The sequence below is a fragment of the Aethalodelphis obliquidens genome, unplaced genomic scaffold (genome assembly GCF_003676395.1).
Source record: "Aethalodelphis obliquidens isolate GAN/ISIS:26980383/991018 unplaced genomic scaffold, ASM367639v1 scaffold15, whole genome shotgun sequence".
NCBI lineage: Eukaryota > Metazoa > Chordata > Mammalia > Artiodactyla > Delphinidae > Aethalodelphis > Aethalodelphis obliquidens.
Window position 1 is genome coordinate 14,148,318 of NW_020837959.1, and position 26,437 is coordinate 14,174,754.

Consider the following 26,437-nt stretch of genomic DNA (forward strand, 5'->3'; position numbering starts at 1 on the left):
ACATTTCAATATACATTTCTCTGTGGCCACCCTTAATACAGCATATAAGATAATGACCTGCTACATTAATATCCTCTGCTTAAGGGTCAGTACCATTAAAATTAATTTACTAGCATTTACTGAGTGCTTACTATATGTTAGGCACATTCTAAATAGCTGAAATGTACCATCTCGTTTCATCCTCACAATAACCTCATAGTTATTGAGGACACAGGACACAAAAAGGAAAGTAATTTCTTCAAGGTTACACTACTAATAAATGGCGGAGCTGGGGTTCCCTCCCAGGCAGTCCTGATCCAAAGTCCTCATTTTTTTTTTTTTTTTTTTTGCGGTACGCGGGCCTCTCACTGTTGTGGCCTCTCCCACTGCGGAGCGCAGGCTCTGGACGCGCAGGCTCAGCGGCCATGGCTCACGGGCCCAGCCGCTCCGTGGCATGTGGGATCTTCCCGGACCGGGGCACGAACCCGTGTCCTCTGCATTGGCAGGCAGACTCTCAACCACTGTGCCACCAGGGAAGCCCCAAGGTCCTCATTTTTAACCAGTGTGTAGGCTGCCTTCCTTCCCCATTCCTTTAACCAAATCTCCCCAAGCATACAGTCTTTCCACTCTAGGAGAGGTGCAGACAGACAGTTGTACACCACTGCTGACTGACCATCCCTGCTGGAAATGTCACGGAGCAGGGACTAGCTACAAGAGATGCCCAAATCAGCAAGACGTGGTCTTCACTTCGAGATGCTCCTGATCTGCTTTGGAAGATGGGCCGATAAGCAAGTGTCACTGCCCAGTAGGATTATAACCGGAGCACAAAGGGCAAAGGGAGCACGGAGGTGGGCACGTTACGCAGAAAGCAAGTCCTGCAGGATATGCAGTGGTTAGCTGGGATATGAACACAGGGAGGGAACGGGGTGGTGGTGCTAAAAGCTGAGTCACCAGAAAGGCTGGCAAACTGGAAGGAGTCGTGACTTCATGTGCTGGTCAGTGAAAACAAAACACAGTTGCCAAACGCTTGATTTCCAAGTATATTTTTAAGTCCTGCCAGCGTTAACAAAAGCATCAGAGCAATTCTGATGATCTGAAGTGGCCAGTGCTACCACAGAACAAAGTGAAGTCACAGAGTAACACCTGCTTAATATTTAACAGTCAAATTCTGTTTTGCTCCTAACCCTTGGCGCCTCTATGGAATCCCTTATCTGAGAATCTATGAGCCTTTTACCCACAATAATCCATTCTCCAAATAACCTCATGATTGCAATAAGCGTAAGTACACAGACATCTATAATTCATTAAATTATAATAAGGACAGAAGAGAGAAGTTAAATATCTAGGCAAGGTCACCTAGTGAGATCGATATTCCTTTCAGTCTCACCCCGGAAAACGTGTGTAACCTAGAAACGTCCTTCTTGAATTGTCTCTCGTGCATTGAACTTGACAGATAACAAGAATGAGGGAATCTATCGGGAAGCAGACAGCTGTTTACTTCTCTAACTACTAAGTAACCACAATGATGAAAAGATTTTACCAAAGTAAAACTTAGATTCTAAAGTAGAAACTAACTGAATGCAGAGTGCTAGAGATAAATAACTCCATGGTTTTAAAAGCTCTCAAAATACAAAGGCTGGAGTATGATAAGACCCAGATATGAATAGCTGAGCCAAAACGTTCATGATAAATCTCATTGACTAAAAGCGAATAAATAAGATCACGATGTCCTGTTTCCTCAATTAAGGAAATTGGTTCAGTGCCCCAACTCTGCATGACTTGAAAAGAAGTTTCTTTATGCAGAACAACTCTTTAAGCCAACCAACTCTTCAGAACAGTCTATTTAAGAAAAAACAAAGCAAGACACTCAGAAGTTAGTGGTTTGGACAACAAAGCCATGGGGGGGGATATGTAATTATATTTCAACACAATGATACGGTGAATCACGCTAAGGAGTGCTTGTGACCATAAGCTTGCAAGAGGATAGATTTTTTTATGTAGTAGGTTTTGCTTTAATAAAAAGGAGGAAGTTGGTTTGAAACAGCCCAAAGGGAAGAGTTGAGAAATAGTTTTAAAGGCTTTGCAGGAGCCCATCCTGGAGCCATAAAACATAATCACAACTTGAATGGACGCAAGGAAGTAAAACAAAAGGAAAAAATGGAGAAATGGCAGAAACAACCACAGTCAGGTGAAGCTCTTTAAAGATTGCAGTTCTGTCAAATGATTGTAGGCAGGAAGAAAAATCTTCCCATATGAGCTGTGGGAAAGGAAGGGTTTCAGAAATAATTAGCCACTGAACACAAAGCCTACTACTGTTTGCAGCGCTACTGCCACAATCTTTATGCCAACGATACACCAGAAGCCACTCATTCTGTTCCCTCGTCAATAAAGCACCTACAGAGTTCCCTGCACATAGTAGGAATGTGGTGGGAGCTCTGTGGATGAGCTTAGTTGTATGTTTGTAACTTAGGCAACCAAGGTGAGTCTTATATAGGGATGTCCTCGAAATCCACAAAGAAGATTGAATTTACATGTTAGAGAATCCTTAAGAAAAACAGCAACAAAACTAGGTTCTGAGGCCTGAACTGTTTTGCAGTGCATTTTGGGACAAGTATCTGCTCACCAGAAATTTAAACTAGAGCCTGTGGCAAGCAGGTGTGCCTCATCGCCCTTCCTAAGGGCCAAACACACGCATGCGTATGCCACAGCCAGGCCATCGAGGACCGGAGGGAGCCACGCTGCTGGAGAAAGATGAATGCATGATAAGGGTGCGAAGAGGAGGGTAAGCCTGCCTCCTAGCTCCATCCTCTCTGAGGCTTCCTCAGTCTGCTGAGATAACAGAAGGCTTTTCTGCTAATCCTGAAAGGACTAGTTCTACAGATCAGGATTTCACATACCGGGCACCATGCTAGGCAAGTAAGAGATGAAATAGATGTTTTCTGACCTCAAGGAACTTACCCTCATGCAGATCCATGAAGACACTAAAGAAATAGTCAGAACCCCCTAGAGCGGTGCCCTTATCCCAACTCTTCCAGGGCTGGCCCTGCCTTTGGCAGTGATTCTCCAACATATTCCTCTGTGTGTTCACGCACAAACTACATCAGAGGTACCACTTACTAAGTTCTAGCAAATGCCAGCTAGGAAGCCCTATCCCCTCGAATATGCCAAAATCAAAATCTCACTTTAAAAATTATGATATTTTGTAAGACCTACGGAGGGACTTCCCTGGTGGTGCAGTGGGTAAGACTCCATGCTGCCAATGTAGGGAACACGGGTTCGATCCCTGGTCAGGGAACTAGATTCCACATGCTGCAACTAAGAGTTCGCATGCCACAGCTAAGGAGCCTGCCTGCCATAACTAAGATCCGGTGCAACCAAATAAATAAATAAATATTAAAAAAAACCCAAAAACCTATGGAATCAGTCTACTTTGTGTTGATACCCAATTTGCAGCTTATTAATCTTCCTAATTTCCATCTCCTTCTCCTCCACTAGAGGCGCTGATAAAAGGAAAACAGATGACAGCAAGTTAGTCAACTGGTTGGTTTTTATAGTTTTATTTAAATAAAGTTTGTGAATTCCTGTAGGTGTCACATGTCATCTTCATGCCTCTTTTCTACCATTGTGGGTAATTAGCATCTGATCATATTTAAAAATTCTCAACAGGCGTTGATAATTCCTTGTACATAAGTCATGGCCTTTCTTTGTGCCAGGCATTGCTGGGATAGAAATGTGAGTGAGCTCTGATCTCAAGGAGCTAAACATGTTCTCAATATGCAGGTTTTCTTTTTTTTTTTTTTTAATAAAGTCTGTATTTTTTGGTGTGAAGGACCTGTTATTTACCAATTTGTAAGCCATGGTGCTTTTCATAATCCCTCACTCTTGTGTTTTTAATGACCTAAGGTAAATTGGCAAATTGTAGGTGTTATATTTTTAAGTCATTGCAGAAAAGAGCTAATAAAGACATCCATAAAGATAAGGTACATCTTAACTACTACACACAATTAAAAAGCAACCTTAATAATAGCTAACACAATACAGTTATTAATACAAGGCTTTTGCTCTTTTCTAATCAGTTCTAAGGGTACATATACACACTCTCTTAACTCTCACAGCAACTCTATGATTATCCTGATTTTCCACATGAGAAAACAGAGAGAGAGAGAGAGTAGGCAAAGACAGAAAGAGGGATGCTGGGAAGCTCACAGTGGGAATGGAATAGTTCAAAGTAGCACCAAGAATGTAGAAAAGAGGAAAACCTCTCACAGTCCATAATTACTGAACTGAGTTTAACGAAAATCTGAAAGAATAAGAAATTCCAGTGGTACTAAACTGAGTGAGGTGACTGAGCATATAGCAAGCACAGAACACAAAGGAAAGGTTTAAGTTACTGTGCATATAGATACAGATATTAGCCTCGGCCTTGTGAGAAAAGATGAAAATGATTTTTAAGAGTTTGACAAAGACATCATTAATGATTGTCAGGAAGACAGAACAGTGATGTACGAAAGGTAATCCAGAAAAGTCGGCAATGTCTTTAATAAAATAAACTGTGAGAAATATGATTTTGTGGTATATTTATGATATCAAACCCTGAAATAAAAATATCATTTAAGTATAATATTTAAATGAAAACTGATATTTCATTTAAATATCATTAAAATGGTTCTAATCTTCAGGAGAACAGTCTTAGTTTTCACCCCAATGTTTGGTGCCATGCACATCGGTGCAAATCTCATTATCAAAAATCAGGAGAAAGTTTACAAATCAGAACACATTTTCTAACATAGGTAGGGGAGTGAACATCATACTGGGGTCTGAAGCAGTCATTTTTGTTTTCCATTTAATAAGATTTCACAATAAACACTACTGCACAAAAGAAACTTCTTTGATGAAAAATATATGTGGCATACTGTCACAAAAATTACAAAATAGTAGAATATTATATATCATGCATTTTAGAGTTAAGTGTGCCAGAGTTTGGTTGCCTGGTTTGAATCATAGTTCAATCAGCCTATTAGCTTAGTCCAAGTTCCCCTGCACATAGTCCTTGAATTCTTTCCCCAATTTTAAAAAAGGGGGTACAGAGAGAACCTACTTCATAAGGACGTTGTAAGACCAAAATAATAAAATAATATTTGCAATGCTCTGCTTGGTACATGGTAGGGGCTCAACATGTGTTAGCTATTATTTTCATTATACATACATTTACTATTTATGCATAAACTAAAGACAGTACTAGAAAAATCATTTCCTAAAGATTCCTAAATCCACCAGAAAAAAGTAATGGACCCTGATCAGCCATTTTAGTAATTACTCTTTTAAAATTCCATAACATTTGATCTGAAGACTGAAAGAGAATCCCCAGCCTGGATGACAGCAGTACACATGCGGCTTTCTACAGAAGTCTGTGGGAATATTCTCAGAGAAGACAAAATATTTGATCTATTATTATTTCTAATTTGGTATTCCTTGGGTTTTCCCAATGCAAAGAAATAAGCCTAGAGAAACTATACAAAGCAACAGCCCATAATTAAAAACCAACAAACAAACTGGTCTGTAAGTGCCAAACCATCACCCGCAGCTGAGACCGGTCACATCTGGGTGTCTGTGCCACTCTTACACCATTTTTTAAAGACCCTGAGTCATGTGCAATTCCTTTACAAAGGTTTATTAGGTGGCACGTGTTAAGGCCGTGGTCAACAGAACAAACGTAAAAGGCTAACTAAAAATGAAAAATAGTATTTCATTCAATATCACTTAAACGTTTCTAACCTTCAGGATCACAGTCTCCGTTTTCATCTCAATGCCTGAGATTGAAGCTGGCCCAGAACATCTGGCAAATATCATCTTGGATGGACAACAATCGAGGCAAGCTCTTAGTTTTCTGCTGTCACGCTTTATCCTTCTTTCCTCCCCACCTCACACCTCTCTTGCACTTTTCCTCTACGTGACTTCGTACAGTAGATGACATTTAGCCTTCTAAGTCCTATGCCTTGAGCTATGTAGAGACAAGACACTATGTAACCCTAATGCAGTGATTCGATGCATCTTCTGCCAATGTAGCATATAAAACGTTTGCTCTTGAATGATGTCATCCAACATCATTTATCAGTATGTCTCACTTTCATGAGCCATGGAGGAAATTTATGTAGCTTAATTTAGAAGATGATTTTATAGCCATTTCCTGTGAGCCACAAGCATACAGACTTAAGAAGAGTACTTACTTTTGCTCCACGAAGAGGGGATCAAAGAACTCTGTTGTGATTTTGTTTGCATACAGGGAACACCCGGTCATGGAGCACAGCCCTGAAGAGCATCAGAAGGAAAGGGCTGTGATTACTGGTGTTTCATGAACATCCTGAAGCACCTTGTTCGGAAGAAAGTTACTATTTACCTGACAGTATGAATACAATCCCGGCCAAACAAGCAATTTTAGCTTTGGCTTTATCTGAGCCTCCGACTTTGGTACATTTCATTCCAAACAGGGCAAATATGGAACCAAAAAAGCCCAGGCTGACGGCGGCAATCATAAGTCCTCTACATGCCTGGATATAACCTGCAATTAGAGTAGGTCATTTACATTAACATAAAACACGTGGTTGTCCAGGAAGAAACTCTCATTTTACACTGTCCTCGTGAATGAGTGTTCTGCTTTCCAAAAAAATAACCATAATGGTTAAAACATACGTTAAGCAAGAAAGAAAAGCAAGTGAATCTGTATGGAGTGCCTGTTCTACATCACACACTTTTCAGTTTGGCACATGCATGATCCTCAGGATATACCTCTGAGTGTTATTATTCCCGTATTCACAGATGAAGAAACTGAGGTGCACAACAGTTACATAATATGCCAGAGACGCGTTAGTAAGGGGCTGAAATGGATTCCATCCAGCTCTGACTACAAAACCCATGCAATACTGCCTTTCACCCTGGGAAACTTCATCTGCCACTATCTCAACCCTGTTACTCCTCTGCACGTCAGACCTTTAAAACAGATGTTTTAATGGTTTTGACGTTGTAATCTTTATAATCGAGCAGAGCTCCCACAGAGTCACATCTTCTAATATTAGTGAAAGATTATAAATGAGACTGACTGGAATGTCATCATGAACCATGAGAAGTCTAAGTCAAGATGTGTTTTCATGACCTTTTAAAAATTTTCAGGGCACACATAATAACATTGGGTTTAAATAAGCACTGGTTGGTTCCTAGAAGAATATAATTATGAAATTAACTGTTTGCATATAAATGGACGCTTTCAAAGTATCCTGAAAGCTTGTTCTGTTGGTTTGTTGATCATTCCTCCTACACCATTCATTTTCTTAGTCACGTATTTTTATTTGCACAGCCAGGGTGATGGTAAACTTCAGCCTGGCTTTCGTCCAGACACTAACAAGTTTTAAGTTAACAGGATTTCAACTAATACATTTTTACCACATGCCGTCATTTTCATTTCAGACTGAAACAGTGCCGTATTTCAATCTGAAATAATGACGGCACATACTGGTGTGTTCATTTGTTAAGTCAATGAACGTACATATCTCTCAGGTTTACATTTGGCATTAAACTTTTTAATATGAAAAAACTCATAAGTGCCAAGATACACCAAGCCATTTATTATTGTGTTCAGGCAAAGTCAATGATAAATAATAATTCTAAGGCGACGATAATCATATATTCAGGGAATAATGGGGGAAGGTGGCCTCCAGTTTATGTTTCTCAGGGAAAGAACAAGATTTTAAGTTTCAGTCCTACCCCTAGGATCCGTTGTGAAGAGTACCCAGAAGATGCTCTAATTAACTGAACAGATTTAGGTCCCTACAAATGCAGAATGCAATGACAGTGATCTTCTATTTTATAGGGTGAACTACTTCCAGACAGAAAATAATTTCCCTGATGGTAAGGCTGTCAAAAACAGCAGAAGAAACTTATTTTTAGCAAAACAGGATACTGGAGGCTTATTTTGGTAGCTATAGTAGTGCTGCAGGGCTATCTGTGTCTCTGCCGCTGAACAGTGACCCAGCTCTATTTTAAACTTCAACCCTCAAGTCCCCCAACCAGAACCCAGGGAGCAATAGAAGCATAGGGGGAGGAAGCCTGTTCGTTCCCTGCAAGATTAAAGACAGTCCTCCAGGACAACCACAACTGACTCATCATTTACCACCAGAGCTACTGGGACAGTGTGGTTTCATTATTTTTTGAGATTTGTTTTAACCTGCGGTTTTGAGGTGTTTTAGCTAACTCTTACTGTAATCCTAAACAGACAACAAAGTGTGTGTGTGATATAACTTCTACCCTATATTTAAAAAACTATTCTAGAAAACCTTATCATGCACCATAATTTGCAATTATTTTAGGAATCTTACAGGCTTTATGTACAGAAAACACACGAGCCTTGCAAAAGGTTAAGTCTATGGTCTGATCACTAAGAACATAAAACACATTTTCCCAAATGGTACGCAGTGGTCAGAATCCCAGGCTGATGAATTCAACCCTTAATGTGACTGGAAAAATAACAGTAGGCTTTCAACTTAACCACTACTCATACCATTTTTTCCCCGAGTGTCTCACTCAGTTCTCCGGTCTCAGCCCTGGTACCTACAGCAGGATCAACTCTGCCCTCTCAGCACAAGAGGAGAGATAGAGAGCAGGTTCTGATGAGGTCAGGTCTTTCCTCAGAACCAACCAGAACCCTGATTTGGTGGGGAAGGTAACTCTCTCTGATGTGGGAACAGTAGCGATAAATTGCTAACTCATCGCATGCATAAAAGAAGGGTTTGGAGTTCCCGGGGATAAACTCCACCGTCAGCCATAGATGGAATCGAGTTGTTGGTAAGCCTGAGGTCTGTAAATTAGGGGCTACCAGTCCTTAAAACACCCACAGACTCAAGCCTTGGGTGACTTCCCACAAACTCTCTCAGAGTTTATCTTTTGCAAGGCAGACCTCTACAACCTTGCCTTTTTAACAGTTCCGGAGGTCAAAACTCATAAGTAACACCCTCAAGTGAAGTGGTGGTAAAAACCTAGTCAAGAAGGCCATTATTTTTGGCAGGTCTAATTTACTGACACCGTTAATAGCTAATTAACACATTAAAGTGCTGGGGCATGAACATATTTGCTCAGAAGTTCTCTGAAGTATAATTTATAGTTAACTCCTTTGGAAGAAATGGCAAACATTCCCACTAACAAAAATAGATGGCATATACTAAAAAAAAAAAAAAACCTGGCTCAAAATGTTCAGCTGCAGTTCAAGGGGTGCTTTGAAAGGAATATGGGTTAGCAATAAACAGAAATCACCAGCTCATTCAACGGTGAGTTTTTCAATTAGTAAATTACTGTGACTTTAAATTAATGAATTCTGTTGGAGGAAAACTTCAAGGTGTCCCTTAAAAGTTAAAATGGTTTTCCAAATGTACCTTATTTTCCATTTCCAACTAGCAAAAATGAAAATATCCACTTGGTGGAGACAATTCCCTAGCAGTACGCTTGGTAGCTTCTGATTGAAAGAAGAAAAAAAGGACGTGCTTTCTCAGGCTAGTAGCTTTGCGTACTTTTTGCAAATCCTGGGAGAGAAGGGTGGTATGAGGGGCAGACACGAACTCTGAATTTCACCTCTGGTTCTTCTATCTACCTGCTGTGTATCCTCGACTGTATTACCTAATCTCTCCAAGCCTGTTTTCTCATCTGTAAAACCCAAGGATAACAGCACTTCCTTCACAGGAGGAATATGAACCAAGCGTCCAGTGAATGGTAAGAAACACATCAAAGCTTCCCTTCCATAACACTAAGATTGATTCTAAGCAGAAATTACAGTTGGAATCTTAACATGGCCTAACATTAAACCTGCATTTAGCTTTTTCCTTGTAGGGAGAACTGGGGTAACAATGATACCCCCTGATGATGAGCAATCAGAGCTTTGACCTCACATAGGATTTTCAGAATAATGACTCCATCATCTGTGTCCAAGAGGCATGTTCTTCCACTTAAGACTAGACGGGAGAGCTGTGAGCCTTCTCTCTCCCTTCTTGGATTTTTCTGCTTGGTTTAAGGAGAGGACTGGCCTACTCAAGCCTGTGGTCACCACAGCCCCTGGCAACGTGGCTTTCTCCCTCCACTTCTAGTGCAATAACCAGGAAATCCACATGCAGCGTGCTGTAGGCAGGGCCTGCCTTAGGCCCAGCAACCAGCAGATGTGGCTGCCCAGAAAATACACGGCAGAGCGCGAACAAGCAGAGGGGCCTCCTCTTTGGGGGAACTGACTTACCTCCACGTGAAAATGTAGCTGTGTGGTTGAACTCCCCCCAAATATTATTCTGAGAGATGATGAAAAGTAAGTTTATAACTTTGTGATAGGCAATGCTTTCTTAAGCCACAAAAGGCCAAGCCAGCAGGAAGAGACTGATAAATGCGATTATAATACCCATTTCAATGTTCTGTATGAGAAAAGACATCACACGTTTAAAAGACAAGCAATGGGCCGAGACTGCAACATATATAATAAATCAAGGACTGATTTCCAGAATTTAAAAAACAAATCATTTAAACCAAGAGGAAGCAAAAGAACCATGGGCATAAGATATGGACAGGCAAGTCACACACACACAAAGAGGGTCAATAAATACATGCTAAGGTGGTCAAAATCACAGTGATCAGGGAATAAAATAATAACATGATAGGATGTCACCCATTAAACTGGATGAAAAACGGTGGTGAGAATGTGGAGAAACAGGTATTCTCATACACTGTTGGTGGAATGTAATTGGACGATTTAAACTGAATAATAAAATGAATATTCTACTGCTCTGACAATACTATTCCTCAGTATCTACACTACAGATACACACGTACGCACAAAGAGGCAAATAGAAAGGTTTTCAGTAAAGTGCTAAGAACAGTGAAAATCTAGGAAGGGTCCAATGTCCAACAATGGGTAAGTCGTTAAATAAACCAGTTTGTCCAGAGTAATGAATACCATGCAGTTGTTAAAAAACAGTTACTTCTATATGTACTGACTCGTAAAGCTATGTTATTAATTTTAAAACAATGCAGAACAAGAGGTGAAGTCATTTACGTCTCTTAAAGTCATTTTCTAGACACACGAGCACACGCGGAAGGCCATTTTGCGAGCTGGGTTGTATACAAACATCACGCCTCCTCTCTAGGGCTGGATGGTGGAAGGCTATGCTCTCCTTCCTCCTCATTACCCCACCTGTCCCCAAATATTGAGACCATGACGTTCATTCTCAGCTCAGACACATAAGGTGCACACTATTCTGCACCCAATAACCTTCATGGAGTATTCATCTCTCCATCCCCTCCCTTGTCCCCCAGCTGTCCTGTAGAAGGAAGCGTACCTATCTGGCAGGCTATCTCGGTGACAGTACAGGTACAACAGAAGAATGTGTTTAGGACAGTAACTGTCAATCCCATATTCCTGAATGTAAATCACAGAAACAGGAGCCTGCCTGTTCAAACATCTACCTGGATGTGTGCTCTGCAGCGCACAGGAAATTCAACCGTAATTCTAGGGAATCAAGAGCGTACCGGCTACTTATCGTACACACACCAGGACACAGACCCAGGTGTCACTCATCTAAAACCAGACACGTATTCCCTTATACGGAGTTTCCATCAAATACCTCCATCGAGCAGCAGTTTGCTTTTCATGGCAAGCACCATCTTAGGGGGATTAAATCTTGTCCTTTATTTACTCAGTTATGCAAATAAAAGCTTGCAGAGCAGTAATAAAAGAAAAAGAAAACACCTCAAATCGAGAACTAACGTAAATGACTCTCAAGTTTCTGTCGGGAATCCATCTAGTCACGTGCTGTAAAATCCTGCAAGAAAGGAGCCTAGGACTTGAGCAATCAGTGTGACCGGGTTGACATCCACTGTCAACTAAAAGGAGCCAGTCTGAAACTAAAAAGAGCCAGTTTTCTTCGTGAACACCTGTTGAGACTAAAAAGAGCCAGTTTTCTTTGTGAACACCTGTTGTTCTAATACAATACAGTATAGAGCGTCGCTAACAAGAACTACGTAGAAAACAATTTACTAAAGAACAACCCTGAGGGAGACGCTGAGAATGGGCTTGGGAGGCGCGACACAGAACTTGTCAGTCTCCCGCACAAGATTCCTGCTGGCCAGAGTTCTCTACTTTCTGCGGCACAGGCTAGGGCTACTTACGTTCCTAACGTTTAGAGGCAGAGTTAAAGCCCAGCAGACTCATTTGTAGATGCGGGCCGGGGGGTTTGGAGCGGGTGCTCCTGCAACGTTTCCTTTCCCCACACACACACTTTTAAAAGAACTAACGAAATGGCTAAAGGGAGTTCAGAGCAAGCAGATTTCGCTCTGACAAGTCCATTTTAATCAGAATCCAGCCCTTCTGGGTAGTGCTGGCTGGAGAAGATAAGCCCCCTCTCGTGACTCCGTGTCCTAACAGTTCCCAAGAGAGGGGGGTCCCACTGCCCTGTCCTCAACTCTCGAGACAACATAGCTGCTTCCCTCCATCCCCGTCGCCTGAGAGTCACCTACCCCACCCAGGCCTGTCTGCGTGCCCCTCTCTCCCGCCCCGGGGTTCCGGGCTCGGTCAGGCGCCCCCCGCGGGACAGACGTCCGGGGAAGGCGGGCCACGGGCACCGGGGACTCTCCCCGGCTCCTTCAGGCACTGAGGGGGACAGCGGGGCCGGGTTTTGGAGGAGTCCGGCCCGGGGGTCCCGCCGGGGGTCGTTGGGTCAGCGGGAGCCCCGCCGGCAGGCCGTGGAGGAGCGAGGGGCAGGGGCGGGGGGCGACGGGATGCAGACCGTCTAGAGCCAGCATGGAGGGGAAGTCCTTGCAGTTGGAGACGCCCGTGGAGTCGGTAACGCACATCTTCCAAAGGTTGGCCCAATAGGTGGCGGTGGTGATGACCGTGCCGTCGATGGTGGACACCTTCCAGTAGTCGGTGGGCAGCGTGGAGGACACCAGCACCCAGCCGGAGATGGAAACCATGAAAGCAATGATCTCCGACGCCGTGCTCGCCATGCCGCCCGCTGTAGCAGCGCTCGCTCTCGCGCACCTGCTCAGCGCCGCGACCCCCGCGAGCCCAGCCGCGCGGCTCCGCCCCCTCCGCCCCCGCCCACCCCGTCCCGCCCCGCCTCCTGCAGGCCCGGCGCTAGGGGGCGCGCGCGCGGACCCCAGGACGCGCCCTCTGGGGCAGAGAAGGCTCGCGGGGAGCTTCTACGGTCGCCACCTGGGTTCTCTCGAGCCCGCTGGCCCGGCGCCCGCGGTCTGGAGGAACGCACGCCTGCGCGTCCCTGTGGCCCCCCTCCCCCCCGCGCCCCCATCCCCGGGGCCGAGGCACAGCCGAGATCGGCTCTCCTGTTGGACAGACTGGCAGCCGGACGTGGACAACTTGCTGGGTTCGGGCCCTCTCCCCTCCCCTCCCCAGCCCTACCCATTGGCAATAGCTTGGCTTCTAGGATACCTTGTAAAAGCAGAGCAGAAAAAGCCTTTGTGTGCCCGGAAAGGACACCAACTGCTAACGCAGCCCTTGGCCCGCTGAACTCTACAGGTGTAGTGCCACGCTCTTTTGAGCGACCCAGTTCGGCTTGTCAAGGAGGGATCACTACGGTTCTGGGCTCGAAGTCGGCCTTGCGCTAAAATTCTGCAGTTCCTTTTGACTCGGCGGTATGCGGAAGGTCACTGTCAAGAGGTGCGTGGCACAAACCTACATTCAGAACAGCAGCCCATGGTGAGCACAGGCTGCGTCGCCTTCTTTACAGTCCTGGTCGTGACTGTTCCAGCCACAATGCTGGCCTGCTGATACCAACGTACTACACGTAGGACGTGCATTTAAGACGTTTCTCCTGTGGGTCCCTTCCAGCTGCCAGTTCTGAGTCTCTTCTATGAGCCGATGGGCTGTCACAGCTGCTCTGTATCTTGTTTAACTTTTTTTTACCGCCTCCACCTTTTGCACCTAATTGAGGGATAAGCTCATTCCTTCATTGCTGTTTCAAAGCAAACTTAAAGATCAGGGTGTACTTTTGGCTCCAGAGTTCACACAGTTGAGCATAAATGAGAGAAAAAAGACTCTGACTTTATTATGGGTTTATTATTTGTCCGTTTAAAGGTCTTGCAGTTCGTGGTATGAACTTTCAGGATTTACTTCTTCCCCAAAGTAACCAAGGTCTAAAACCTCTAAATCAGATCTGCTATAATAACGCTAGTTGCTAACCCCCAAATTGCTGGGACACTTTGGTTCATTGTGAAGAGTTTCTCAATTCCCCTTTGTCACTTAAAAAAACAAAACAAAACAAAACAAAATTGGTACAGAATGAAATTAGAGGTGATTCAACATCTGTGAAGAAGAAAGGAGGTTGAATTACAGAAACACCAAAGTAGATTTGGGAGGACCATTGGAGATTGTATGGTTATACTCCACACTCAACAAATCATTCTATTTCTTTTTGAACTTCTGAATTTTATTTTATTTTTTATACAGCAGGTTCTTATTAGTTATCTATTTTATACATATTAGTGTATACATGTCAATCCCAACCTCCCAATTCAACCCACCACCACCACCCGCCCCCCACCCCCCACCACTTCCCCCCCTTGGTGTCCATACGTTTGTTCTCTACATCTGTGTCTCTATTTCTGCCCTGCAAACCGGTTCATCTGTACCATTTTTCTAGGTTCCACATATATGCGTTAATATATGATATTTGTTTTTCTCTTTCTGACTTACTTCACTCTGTATGACAGTCTCTAGATCCATCCACGTCTCTACAAATGACCCAATTTCATTCCTTTTTATGGCAGAGTAATAGTCCATTGTATATATGTACCACATCTTCTTTATCCATTTGTCTGTTGAAGGGCATTTAGGTTGCTTCCATGACCTGGCTATTATAAATAGTGCTGCAATGAACATTGGGGTGAATGTGCCTTTTTGAATTATGGTAGTGGGATTGCTGGGTCATATGGTAATTCTATTTTTAGTTTTTTAAGGAACCTCCATGCTGTTCTCTATAGTGGCTGTATCAATTGACATTCCCACCAACAGTGCAAGAGGGTTCCCTTTTCTCCACACCCTCTCCAGCATTTGTTGTTGGTAGATTTTCTGATGATGTCCATTCTAACTGGTGTGAGGTGATACTTCATTGTAGTTTTGATTTGCATTTCTCTAATAATTGGTGATGTTGAGCAGCTTTTCATGTGCTTCTTGACCATCTGTGTGTCTTCTTTGGAGAAATGTCTATTTAGGTCTTCAACCCACTTTTTGATTGGGTTGTTTGTTTTTTTAATATTGAGCTGCATGAGCTGTTTATATATTTTGTAGATTAATCCTTTGTCCATTGATTCATTTGCAAATATTTCTTCCCATTCTGAGGGTTGTCTTTTCGTCTTGTTTGTAGTTTCCTTTGCTTTGCAAAAGCTTTTAAGTTTCATTAGGTCCCATTTGTTTATTTTTATTTCCATTACTCTAGGAGGTCAATCATCCTGTTTCTAGAGATAATATTCAGTTCATGCTCTCACCTTCTGGACTTAAGATTCAGTGCATGGCAAGGTGTGTGTTCCGGTTCTGTTTTGTACTGACAGCCTTTTAGCAAGTTTTTGTTTCTATTCAGCCCAAATCTGGCTATCTTTAACATCCATCCACTGCCATGATTTGCACTGAGACGACACAGGGTAAGTCGTACTTTGGGGCCATGCAGCAGCTCTTGGGAAGTGTGTTTGTGTGTGCATGGCCATCTCACGGCTTGTGTGAATGGGAATATGGGTGAAGACCCGTTTGCTTAGTGGGATGCAGACATAGTTCCACTACTGTGATCCTCTTGGTCCCAGTTTGTCCTGTTGTGTCATGTTGGGTTCATGGTGGGGGGGTGGTGGGTCAAGCTTAACATTAGTTTGGGAAGCACCTACCTAACCTCATCCTTCTCATCTTCCCTTCTATTCAAGTCAGTCACCTTTGAGTATTGACAACAAGTGTCCTCTATTCTTTTGTATGATTTGCCTTTTTAAAGTGCTTTTATTGTCTTGGTTTCTTGTCCTCCAGCATATTTCCACTATTATTTCTGTGCCATATTTCTTTCTGAACGATATGCTTATTTCTAATCCAATTTACTATTTAGACAACACAAGAAGTCGTGAACCAGGACATTCCTATGGAGTTTCCTAAAGTTAAAATTTGCACAAATGTTGGTTTTATACTTTATTTCCTGGTCTTGTTTGAGTGTCTTTGTTTGCTTGTGTCTTCCTCATGGTAGTTTCTCACTAAAATTGTTGATTCATTTTTTTGCAAGACAAAACCCTGACTTACTTTTGACACAAAAAAGTCTAGTGTTGTGACCTTGAAGACTCACACAGCTCCTAATTTATCAACAGATTGGTTGTAAATTCCATTGTTTGGAACCAAAGGTACATTGTTTTACCAAAAGAACTGTGAAGACTGATTCGGTGTTTCAGACCATTCCCCCCAAATTTAACAGATAATGTAGTTTTACCTATTGTATTTAAAATATACACAAACCCACCGTTGCAACATAGCTTCCAGAGGAAACAAATTCTGAATTCTAACTTGAACCTCCAAGAAAGACCCTCTCTCTGCTGCATCACCAGACCGTTTAAGCCAGGATCTCTGGAGGTGGCTCTGGTAGTGATTTTTCCAAAGCTTCTAAGGTACCGCCAGGTTGGAAACCACAGCACTGATCAGTTGAGACGCATGTATATGTGTATAAACAGTCAGTTAAGCAAACCAGATGGTGTGTGTCATAGAGAAAAAGAATATTCATCTGTTGGTTGAAAACTTTGAGAAAAGAAATATTCTTTTACTGTAGAGATGGTAACACACAGCTTCAACTTAAAAGGGTTGAAAATACCACAAACAACCCATAAATTATGACCTGGGTGGCAGCACTATTAGTTCTTTTGCCAGCTGAAACAGACTAGGGTCGTCATGCCTGTGGACTTGATTAATTTTCTTTTATTCTCTGTCTGTTCCGTGAGGTTTGACAGCCCCAAACTTCTCTTCCCTGGCATGTACTGCATATTAACTGCAGAGAGTTACATTTAGAACCCACAAGTGCCTGACCAAAGGATGAAAAATGTTAACTTTCTTTAATACCTAAAGAATATTATGTAAGGAATCAAGCATTTACTTTAGAATGTCTTACATCTTAAGCTTTTCAAAACTAGTTTAGTCAGAAGAAACCACATAATCCAACATAAGAATGTCCAGAAAAGGAAAATAGACCGAATAGATTTTTTAAAAAGAAGTAATGTATAAATGACCTGTTTCACTTTAAGATTCTAGAGTCCCAAGTAACCTTTGCAGTTGATCTGCAAACCCATTTACAGAGTACCTTTCAACTGATAAACACTTCTTTATATTCTTTAGGATTCAGTTCACTGAAATTTTTATTTAACTATTCATAAAAAATCATTCTTAATTTAAATATAAAAGTGAATACAGTTAGAAAGTTACTTCTCCAAATTATTCAAAGTAACCTCTTAATTAACAATGACTTGGCCTTTACAAAAAACTGTAGTTTTTTTCCAATATGAAAAGTAGTAATGTATCTGTAATAAATTTGACATGAAGACATTTACTGTCCTGAAATATATTCTGAGCCTTTGCACTTTTGAGACCTAAACCACTGAGATTTAGCATTGGAAGTTATTTCTTTGTCATTGTTATGGTTATCAAGGAAAAATAGACGATTCCCTCACCCCAGGGTTGTTCAGGAGTGAAACCAGTTAGCCGACTAAACCAGAGATTTGCACAAATTCTTTGAGATTCAACTCACCTGCCAAACCACACAGGTGTGCCTTTCAACAGCTCAAGGATTTTCTAAACATCAAATTTGGTTTCAGTATACATTAGCTCCTTCCTAGATTCCAGTGAGGTGGCATGCTGATGATGAGGTGGGAAGAAACTAAAGTCCTGATAAACACGGTATTAACTAAAAAAACAACTTCTCAGGAGCCAAACATCGTTAAAGAAGACATTAACACTGATACTAAGATAGGAAAATAGCATATCTGTATTCTTTTTCCTTCGTTTTCTCTAACACTCTTTGTTTATCTTAATGCTCTACACTAATTCTATGATTCTTGTAACTACTTAGCATGAAAGCTGCAGAGTAGGAGGAGTAGTTACGGGAAAGGATACTCATGCTTATCATTGCATCATCGATCATATATGTGTGTATATATTTATAAATTTTTTTTGCAAATTATAAGGAAATAAACTGTCTTATTTTGACATCTGGTACCCTTTGAGGCTGTACTGCATCAGAAGATGCCACATATATCTTATGAACTTGTCTTTCATACATTCATTTGAAACACACTCATTCCCAATTCTTGTGACTGAGCAGGACCCCCTCCCCCAGAGCCTCTGCTGTCTCTCCTCTCTGAAGTACCCAGATAATAGTATCTCATGCATCTTTCCTGAGTTTTTCAGATGCTCAAAACCACCACCAAATGGAATAAATTAACTCCTTGATGATCATGAGTCCGCAGACCTACTGGCGCCTAAGGATTGATAAAGTTAGCCACTCTGTTACCTCACCATCAACCAATCAGAGAATTGTGCACGAGATGATCACGTACCCTGTGACTCCACCCCCAACCAGGCCTTTAAAAATGCTTTGCTGAAACCCTTCCGAAGGTTTGGGGGGTTTTTTTGGGTGTAAGCCCTCAGTCTCTTTGCATGGCCCTGCAATAAAACTTTCTCTGCTTCAAACTCCGACTTTTCCACATTGTTCGGCCTCACTGTGCATTGGGCACATGAACTTGCACTTGGTGACATTCTGAGGTATGTTAGGACTGTCTAGATTTCTCTTGAGCACCTGGAGAGGTAAGTTTGGGGCCCCAGCAGCTCACAGCTGTCTTGGTGAATACTCCTCCAGCCTGGAAAGACTCTCACTCTGGGATGCTGGAACTTTCTAGGGCTTGCAGATGGGTTGGTTGTATTTTGCTGGTCAATAAGCATCTTATGAGTATTAATTCAACCTACCCACCCAGGTTGGGCAGCAAGTAAACCTATGTGGTTTAGGCAAGTCATTTATTGCTCTGAGTTGCACCTTCCTCATTTGAAAAATGAAGGAGTTTGTTTTTTGTTCGTTTTTGCGGTACGCGGGCCTCTCACTGCTGGGTCCTCTCCAGTTGCGGAGCACACGCTCCGGACGCGCAGGCTCAGCGGCCATGGCTCATGGGCCCAGCCGCTCCGCGGCATGTGGGATCTTCCCGGACCGGGGCACAAACCTGTGTCCCCTGCATCGGCAGGCGGACTCTCAACCACTGCACCACTAGGGAAGCCCTAGCTTTATTTTTTAGGAGAATGGCTTTTATAATCAGAAACATTTGAACAGGGTACCTAATGTCCTCATTTAATTTCATTTTGTGACTATATCTTGTAATAGGTGAATTGAAGTTCATTAATATGCTATTTAACAATGTCCTGAGCAATGCTAATTCATTATATCACAGTTTGTATCTAGAATATTTTTCTTAAACTGTATATATGTGTGTGCATATGTATGTATATAGATATGTGTGTATAAATATGTGGGTAGGCACACACACACACAAAATAAACAGGTCATTAGAGTACTCCTGTCTTCTCATGCTTTAGGTCCTGTACTGGGCTCTCAGCCAGTCGGAGCTAACACAGCTGACTCCAATATGAATGCTTTAATGAGCCCCCATCCTTCTACCTTGCTAGCCTGAATTGGGGGAGTTCTGTGGTGTGTGTCGTTTACTGTGCATGACCTACACTTCTTACGTTTGTTTTCTGATTGAAGTTTTGACCCATATTAGCCTACAAAAGGTGTGCCACAATTCAGATGTTAAAATGCAAGTTTGTTTTTCCCCACTAGGTATTGCCATGTTGTTTCTGGAATGGCTGTACCCCATGGCATGCTCACAGCAGTGCAGGATGGTTCTAGTTTTCTCATATTCTCCCCAAACTTATTTTCTCTAACTACATAATTGATACATTACTGTAAAACCCAAGTGTATCTATCTCCAAAGTTCACGTTCTTCTATTTAAATGATAAGTCATCCAAGTTTTGAAGACATTCGAAGACATGTTTTTAAAGATTAAACATAGAAACACTATAAATTTGCAGACATTACTGTAACCAAAGTTAAAAGATAAGTCATTATCTGAATATTTTTTGGTCCATTACTATTTATTGCTCTCCTCAGCCTCCTCTTACCTGATTATAAGAGAAAAATAGGGGTGTGGTAAGAGAGAAGTTTGGCATATTGCACTGAGGTGTCAGAGAAGCAGGTGTGTATGTGTGTACATGTGTTTGTGAGTGTGTGTGTATCACGTACACAAAGGGCTAAAGGAATAGAGGCTAAGAGATGAAGGTAGAAGGGAGACAAGAGTGACACGTAATAACAAAGGAAGATGTTTTCTCTGTAAAACATTGATTGGAAGTGAAGGTGATAAGGGTAGATGGCAAAGGGATTTTTAATATAAGCTTGTATGTCTGTGTGGAATGAGTGGGGAGGCGGGACCACTGACCAGCTCCTGCTTCATCGGGTCACTTTAGCCATCTCCATATATAGACATATATATCTGAGCATTGGAGATTTAATGCATCTAAAGAGTAATATTAGTGCCATTCTTGTGTGTTTGGGTTGATGAGGAAAAGGTAGAACACAATGACTGAATTAGGCATTTGGGTCATGTCAGCATGACCAACTTCTTTGCTTTTTTCGTTTTGAGTTAAATTGTCCAGGTGTTGGGAAAGAAACTTGTAACCACAATCTCCTCATCACCAAATAGTGTGTTTTAATTGCTAGGTGTGCCAAAAATGCAAGTTTTCTTGCCCACTGATTCTTGCCTTCCATTTCCTCTACCATATCCTTGAAGGCAACCCCAGCTGCCAGGGAACTTGCTGGAGGTGACTTTAAGGAAATGACTGAGAAAACAGAGGTGATCAGAGACGTTGAACATCACTGAAGCCTGGGATGAATGACCAATTATGGGAATAGTGGCCTAAAAAAGCGATAGCCAGGAAGTTGTTTTGGCTTCTAGGGGTTGGAAGAGATTGGAGGAGCCAGTGTAAGAGGTTGGGATTCACTGCCGTGAGAAGATTAAACAGCCCGTAGAGTTCACCCAGGTTTTGCTCCTGTCTCGAAAACGGCATTATTCACTCGTTGAAACAAATCATAATGCATTTATTGAGTGCCTGTTATGCTCTAGGCATCATCCCACACAATGTAGACACGGTGAACAAAACACACAAAATCTCTGCCCTAACACGTCTGACATTCTACTGGAGGAAACAAATACAAGTTACAAAAAAGATTTAGTATAGCAGATGCTATATGCTAAAGAGAAAACATAAGCCCGCAGGGAAGGGGGATGTTATGCAAAGGGTGTGGCATGGGTAGGTGGGTTACATTTTGGTTAGGTGGCCAGAGAAGCCCTCCTTGAGAAGATGACTTTTGGATAAAGACCGGACAGAAATGAGGGAGTGAGCCGTGTGTATAGTTCCAGGCAGAGCATTTCTGGATAGCGAGCGCATCTGACCTGACCAACACTGGGGAGGCTGGAGTGGCTGCAGCAGAGGGAATGAAGGGGAGGGTAGTGGGAGATGAGGACAGAGGTAACAGGGTGTCTGCGTGTGTCCACGTGTGTGTGTCCATGTGGCTGTGCGTGTCTGAATGTGTGTGTCTGCTTGTGTGGGGGGGCAGGGGTGCATGTAAATCTGGGCAGCTCGTGGACAGCCCTGTAAGTCCTCATCACAACTCTGGCTTTTACACTGAGTGTGACGGGATGACATTGGCAGGTTTTGTGAAGAGAGGGGATATCAGACTTGGGTTTTAGGATCTCGCTGAGAAGAGCCTGGAGGCAAGTCAGTGCAGAAGCAAGGACACCTGTTGGGACGTGAGTTTAATAGTCCAGCTGAGTGATGATGGCGGCTTTGACCAGACTGGACATGGGGTGGTAGGAAACGTCAACTTTTGGATCTATTTGGAGGGTAGAGTTGACAAGATTTTGCTGATGACCGGCTGAGATGTATGAATGAAAAGGAGAAGTCAAGGAAGACACCAGGGGTTTGACCTCAGCCATTGGAAGGCTAGAGTAGTTTCCTGAGATGGGGAAAGCTCTAGGTGAGCAGGTTTGAGGTGAATATCAAGAGTTCATTCAGTTTTAGACACGTTGAGTTTGGGGTGCCCAGTAGACATCCAGGAGGAGAAGCCAAGAAGACAAATGAATCTACAAGTTCAGGGCAAAGGTTCAATCTTAAAATGTACACTTTGGAGTCTCCTGTGGTTAGGTGGTATTTAAACCATGGAACTAGCCAGATCCTCTCTGGCAGGAGTGTAGACAGAAAAGAAAGAGTCTAGGAGGCAGGGAAGAACCAACAAAGACTGAGATGGTACAGCCACCTAGGTCAGAGAGAAAACAGGAGAGACAGTTCTGGAAGGCATGTGAAGAAGTTGTTTAAAGAGGAAGAAATGGAGTGATGTCAGGCAATGCTGAGGATGAAGCCACGGAAGACTGAAGAAGAAAGACCACGGAGGTCCCGGAGGTCCTTGATCGGAGCTGATTTGTGGAGAATGTGGGGCAAAAACCAGATGGGAGTAGGATCAGTGGACGGTGGGAGGGAGAAATGCAACCGGGAAGAGGAAGCAGCTCTTTAAAGAGAGGAGAGAGATGGCGCAGGGACTGGAAGGAAAGTGGGATCATGAAAGGCTGTTCTCTTTTTAAATTTTGTATTTTTTAAGATGAGAGAAATAACCACATTTTAGAGCTTCCTGTTGGCCTGTAAGGTGCCTTTGTGTGAATTCAAAAATGTTCCCTTTCCCCTGTGTGGCTGCAATCCCACACCACGGCACACAGCTGGGAGAGCAGAGTGTGGGCCTCGAGTCCCACACCATAAGCAGCCACTGTGCTCTCATGTGGTTAAACTCTATACGAAATAGAATTCTATGAAAATAGTTCACATGGAGCTTTTCCATCTACATTTATGTCTATTTGGCTTTGTAGTAAAATACAAATTGGTTCCAGGACCGCAGATTCCAAATCTGCAATCGCTCAAGTCTAGTAGTCTGCCCTCCACATCCGTGGATGTGCAACCCACGGATCCCGAGGGCCAACTGTCTAAGTCTTAGTTTGATGTCATTTAAAAACAATATGGTACACATATTTTACAGTTCTAGAAAATGGGAGTTAGAAAGTACTTTGAAAATTATTTAATTCAACATCTTACAGATGAGGAGACTGGAGTCCATAAATGACTTCTTAATGTATATTAAACTGTAGAATGTATATTGGAATATTGTATCAATTGGAATAATATGTTGTGTGTGTTCTTCAAACGTGTGAATTCAAAAAATGATCCAAGTTGAAGAAAAATCTGAATTATAATCAAGGTTTGAATACTTAAAAGTTGAAAACTATTGTATTTCATACAGGTTCTCCTCAGTGATATATTAGTGCCCATAAAATATTTAACAAGTATGTTACTAGGAGGGTTTTTCGTTTGTTTCAGGTTAATGCAGAGTCGTCTCTACAAATGACTTTTGAATAGTAACATGAAAAAAAGGGAAATAACAATGGAATTGTATGCTGATAATAAGGTAGACAGATAATAGACACACCTCTTTCTGTGGTTCAAAGCAATAGCTGTTTCTATGTTTGATTTGGCTTTGTGAAGAGTTAGTAAAAAGATGTAGAGAACAAAGTTGATGTCATGTTTTGCCTACAATTATTATAACTGCCACGCCTCTAGGATTTCGGACATAAATCTTTCTGACAAACAAATGTGCCCTAAGATGACTACTTCCCCACATATAATTCACCCATATATGTAATCCTATAGAATTAAGCAATGTTTTGTTTTCCCATCAAAAACACTACATGAGGGTTTCCCTGGTGGTGCAGTGGTTGAGAGTCCGCCTGCTGATGCAGGGGACGCGGGTTCATGCCCCAGTCCAGGAAGATCCCACATGCCGTGGAGCGGCTAGGCCCGTGAGCCATGGCCGCTGAGCCTGCGCGTCCGGAGCCTGTGCTCTGCAACGGGAGAGGCCACAACAGTGAGAGGCCCGCGTACTGCAAAAAAAAAAAAAAGAAAAGAAAAAAAAAGAAACACTACATGAAAGATTATATTGTGATTTTTTGACATGGTAAATAAAGCATCCAGTGTAATTTGTTTAAGCAAACTGAATGATAATTGTGTTAGTTTCTAGAGTTTATATGCTATAGAGGAGAAAAGAAGATAATAAAATTCCATTATTTTATACTAATTTTCAGATGCAATTGAAAGGATCAGATAAATTAAAGCATGGATGTTATAAAACTGGATGTATTATGGGTATTTGATAAATAGTTGTTGAATTTAATTAGTCAAAAAGGATAAATGGCTTAAAATATTGGATGGAATGTTAAGCATAAACTCTGAAAAATTGTCAATGTTTAATTTTTATTTGCTCTTTCAAGTAAGTTATGTTTTTATTTTATTTTATTTTTTTGCAGTACGCGGGCCTCTCACTGTTGTGGTCTCTCCCATTGCGGAGCACAGGCTCCGGACGCACAGGCTCAGCATCCATGGCTCACGGGCCCAGCCGCTCCGCGGCACGCAGGATCTTCCCGGACCGGGGCACAAACCCGTGTCCCCTGCATCAGCAAGCGGACTCTCAACCACTGCGCCACCAGGGAAGCCCAAGTAAGTTATGTTTTTAAATGATGAAAAATCATGTCCTTTCAAATTACAATCTTGCAACAAAAATAGGGCTTTATTTTATACTTCAAATGATCAAATTAATCATCAGATAATTGTTTTTTGTTTTTTAAAACCTATTATATATACATATATATATAAATAATATACTTATCACTAAAGAATTTTTCTACAGATGGTTAGGAATCACACCATATGGAAACGCAGTGTGTTTTTTTCATTTGTTTGTTTTGCTCTGTTTGTAAGCAGAGTTGATTACCTATCATCTGCCAGGAATAGATACGTGGTAACTTAACTCACAGATTAGGATCTTAAGTTTCTTTTATCCTTTTTCCTAACAGCAAATTAATTTTGACGTTCAAGATGCTTGTTTTCACTGGTTTAGGGAAAAGCCCAGCTTGGCTCTAAGTAGTGTGCATCTCCACAGTCTTACCTATTTAAAAATGATACTGTTCTTCTTTCCTCACCGCATGGAAAGCTCTAGCTGACTCAGTCTCAGGGCACAAGACTTCTCAAAAGGGTGGATTTTAGACCCCCATATAGCCTAGTGTTTGCTTTACCTAATCACTGGACAAACGTGGGTCTTTACTGATTATGACTTTTTTTTATGATGGTTATGACCATGACTCTGACTTTACTATAACTTTTTTGATCATTTACTGAATGTAGCATACATATTTCTAGGGCAAGATTATTTCTGGCTAGAAGGGCCAAAGATGAACCACATTTGTGACCACAGTTCAGAATCACATTGCCTTTTGAAGTATATACATTCATATTCTAAATCAAATAATCCTTACATACATGAAACGGGGGAGTTTAAATGGCATCAAATCTTCCTCCTGCCCCTAATTCCTATGGTTTTAAAGTAATGAACATAGAATACCAATTTTACATATGAAAACCAGAAGGTCAAAGCAGTATTGGAAGTTTTGGGGGTTTGGGTTTTTTTAGTCATTACCCTTGAGTGCAGTTTACGGAAATAGAACTGGACTGGCATTTAAAGGACCTGGCAAGTGGGCTTCCCTGGTGGCGCAGTGGTTGAGAGTCCGCCTGCCGATGCAGGGGACGCAGGTTCGTGCCCCGGTCCGGGAGGATCCCACGTGCCGCGGAGTGGCTGGGCCTGTGAGCCATGGCCACTGAGCTGCGTGTCCGGAGCCTGTGCTGCTCAGCGGGAGAGGCCACAACAGTGAGAGGCCCGTGTACTGCAAAGAAGGAATGGGAGAGACAGAGAACGAGAGAAATAGGGTTGAAAAGAAGGTTCAAATACGAAGCAATAATGGCTAGTGTGATGGCGTCATTGTACACATATGGAACCAGCAGCAGAGTTAGAATCGCCGAGAAATCTTTCTCACCACCCCAGAGATTTACCCTTCAGTTCTCAAGTTTTGCTCAAGTTTTGTTCATCTTTACCCCCAACTGCCCCACTTCCTCCTAGTTATGTTCACTTGCTTCTGTTTGCCTCTTTTAACTGGAAGCAAAGAACAGTAACCTACAGCCTGGTCACTCCCTGTCCCCAGTAGCGTTAGAAAGAAAGGCAGGGTGGATTTCGGTTTTATGTGCACACGGTCTGATTCCCTTGGGTCTATTCTAGGGCATTGGTGCCTATGTTTATTTTCATGGCTGGAATTAAGCACTTTGTAGAAGGTCCCACAGAAGGTTAATGACGGAGGACCCAGGGTTAGCATGCACAGCTGCTGATTTCTCAGCGTGGGCCCTGGGCCTCCGGGCCCCGTGGCTGCCCTGCACGGCGTTCCAACTCACAC

The 26,437-nt window shown here is 42.4% G+C and overlaps 1 protein-coding gene across 3 annotated transcripts in view; it reads right to left on the reverse strand.

Annotated features, from left to right (window-relative positions):
* The window catches only part of CLDN10 (claudin 10), a 101,144-nt gene that overhangs the window by 9,452 nt on the left and 65,255 nt on the right, over nt 1-26,437 (reverse strand). The window contains exons 1-3 of one of the 3 annotated variants that reach the window (XM_027116102.1): nt 12,783-13,113; nt 6,377-6,538; nt 6,207-6,288 (exon numbers count right to left, since the gene is read on the reverse strand). In XM_027116102.1, the coding sequence (XP_026971903.1) occupies nt 6,207-6,288; nt 6,377-6,538; nt 12,783-13,002 (464 nt within the window). In that variant the 5' untranslated portion in view covers nt 13,003-13,113. Of the gene's footprint in view, nt 1-6,206; nt 6,289-6,376; nt 6,539-12,782; nt 13,114-26,437 lie in introns of those variants that run through there. The other 2 variants (XM_027116100.1, XM_027116103.1) reach the window with 2 other exon arrangements.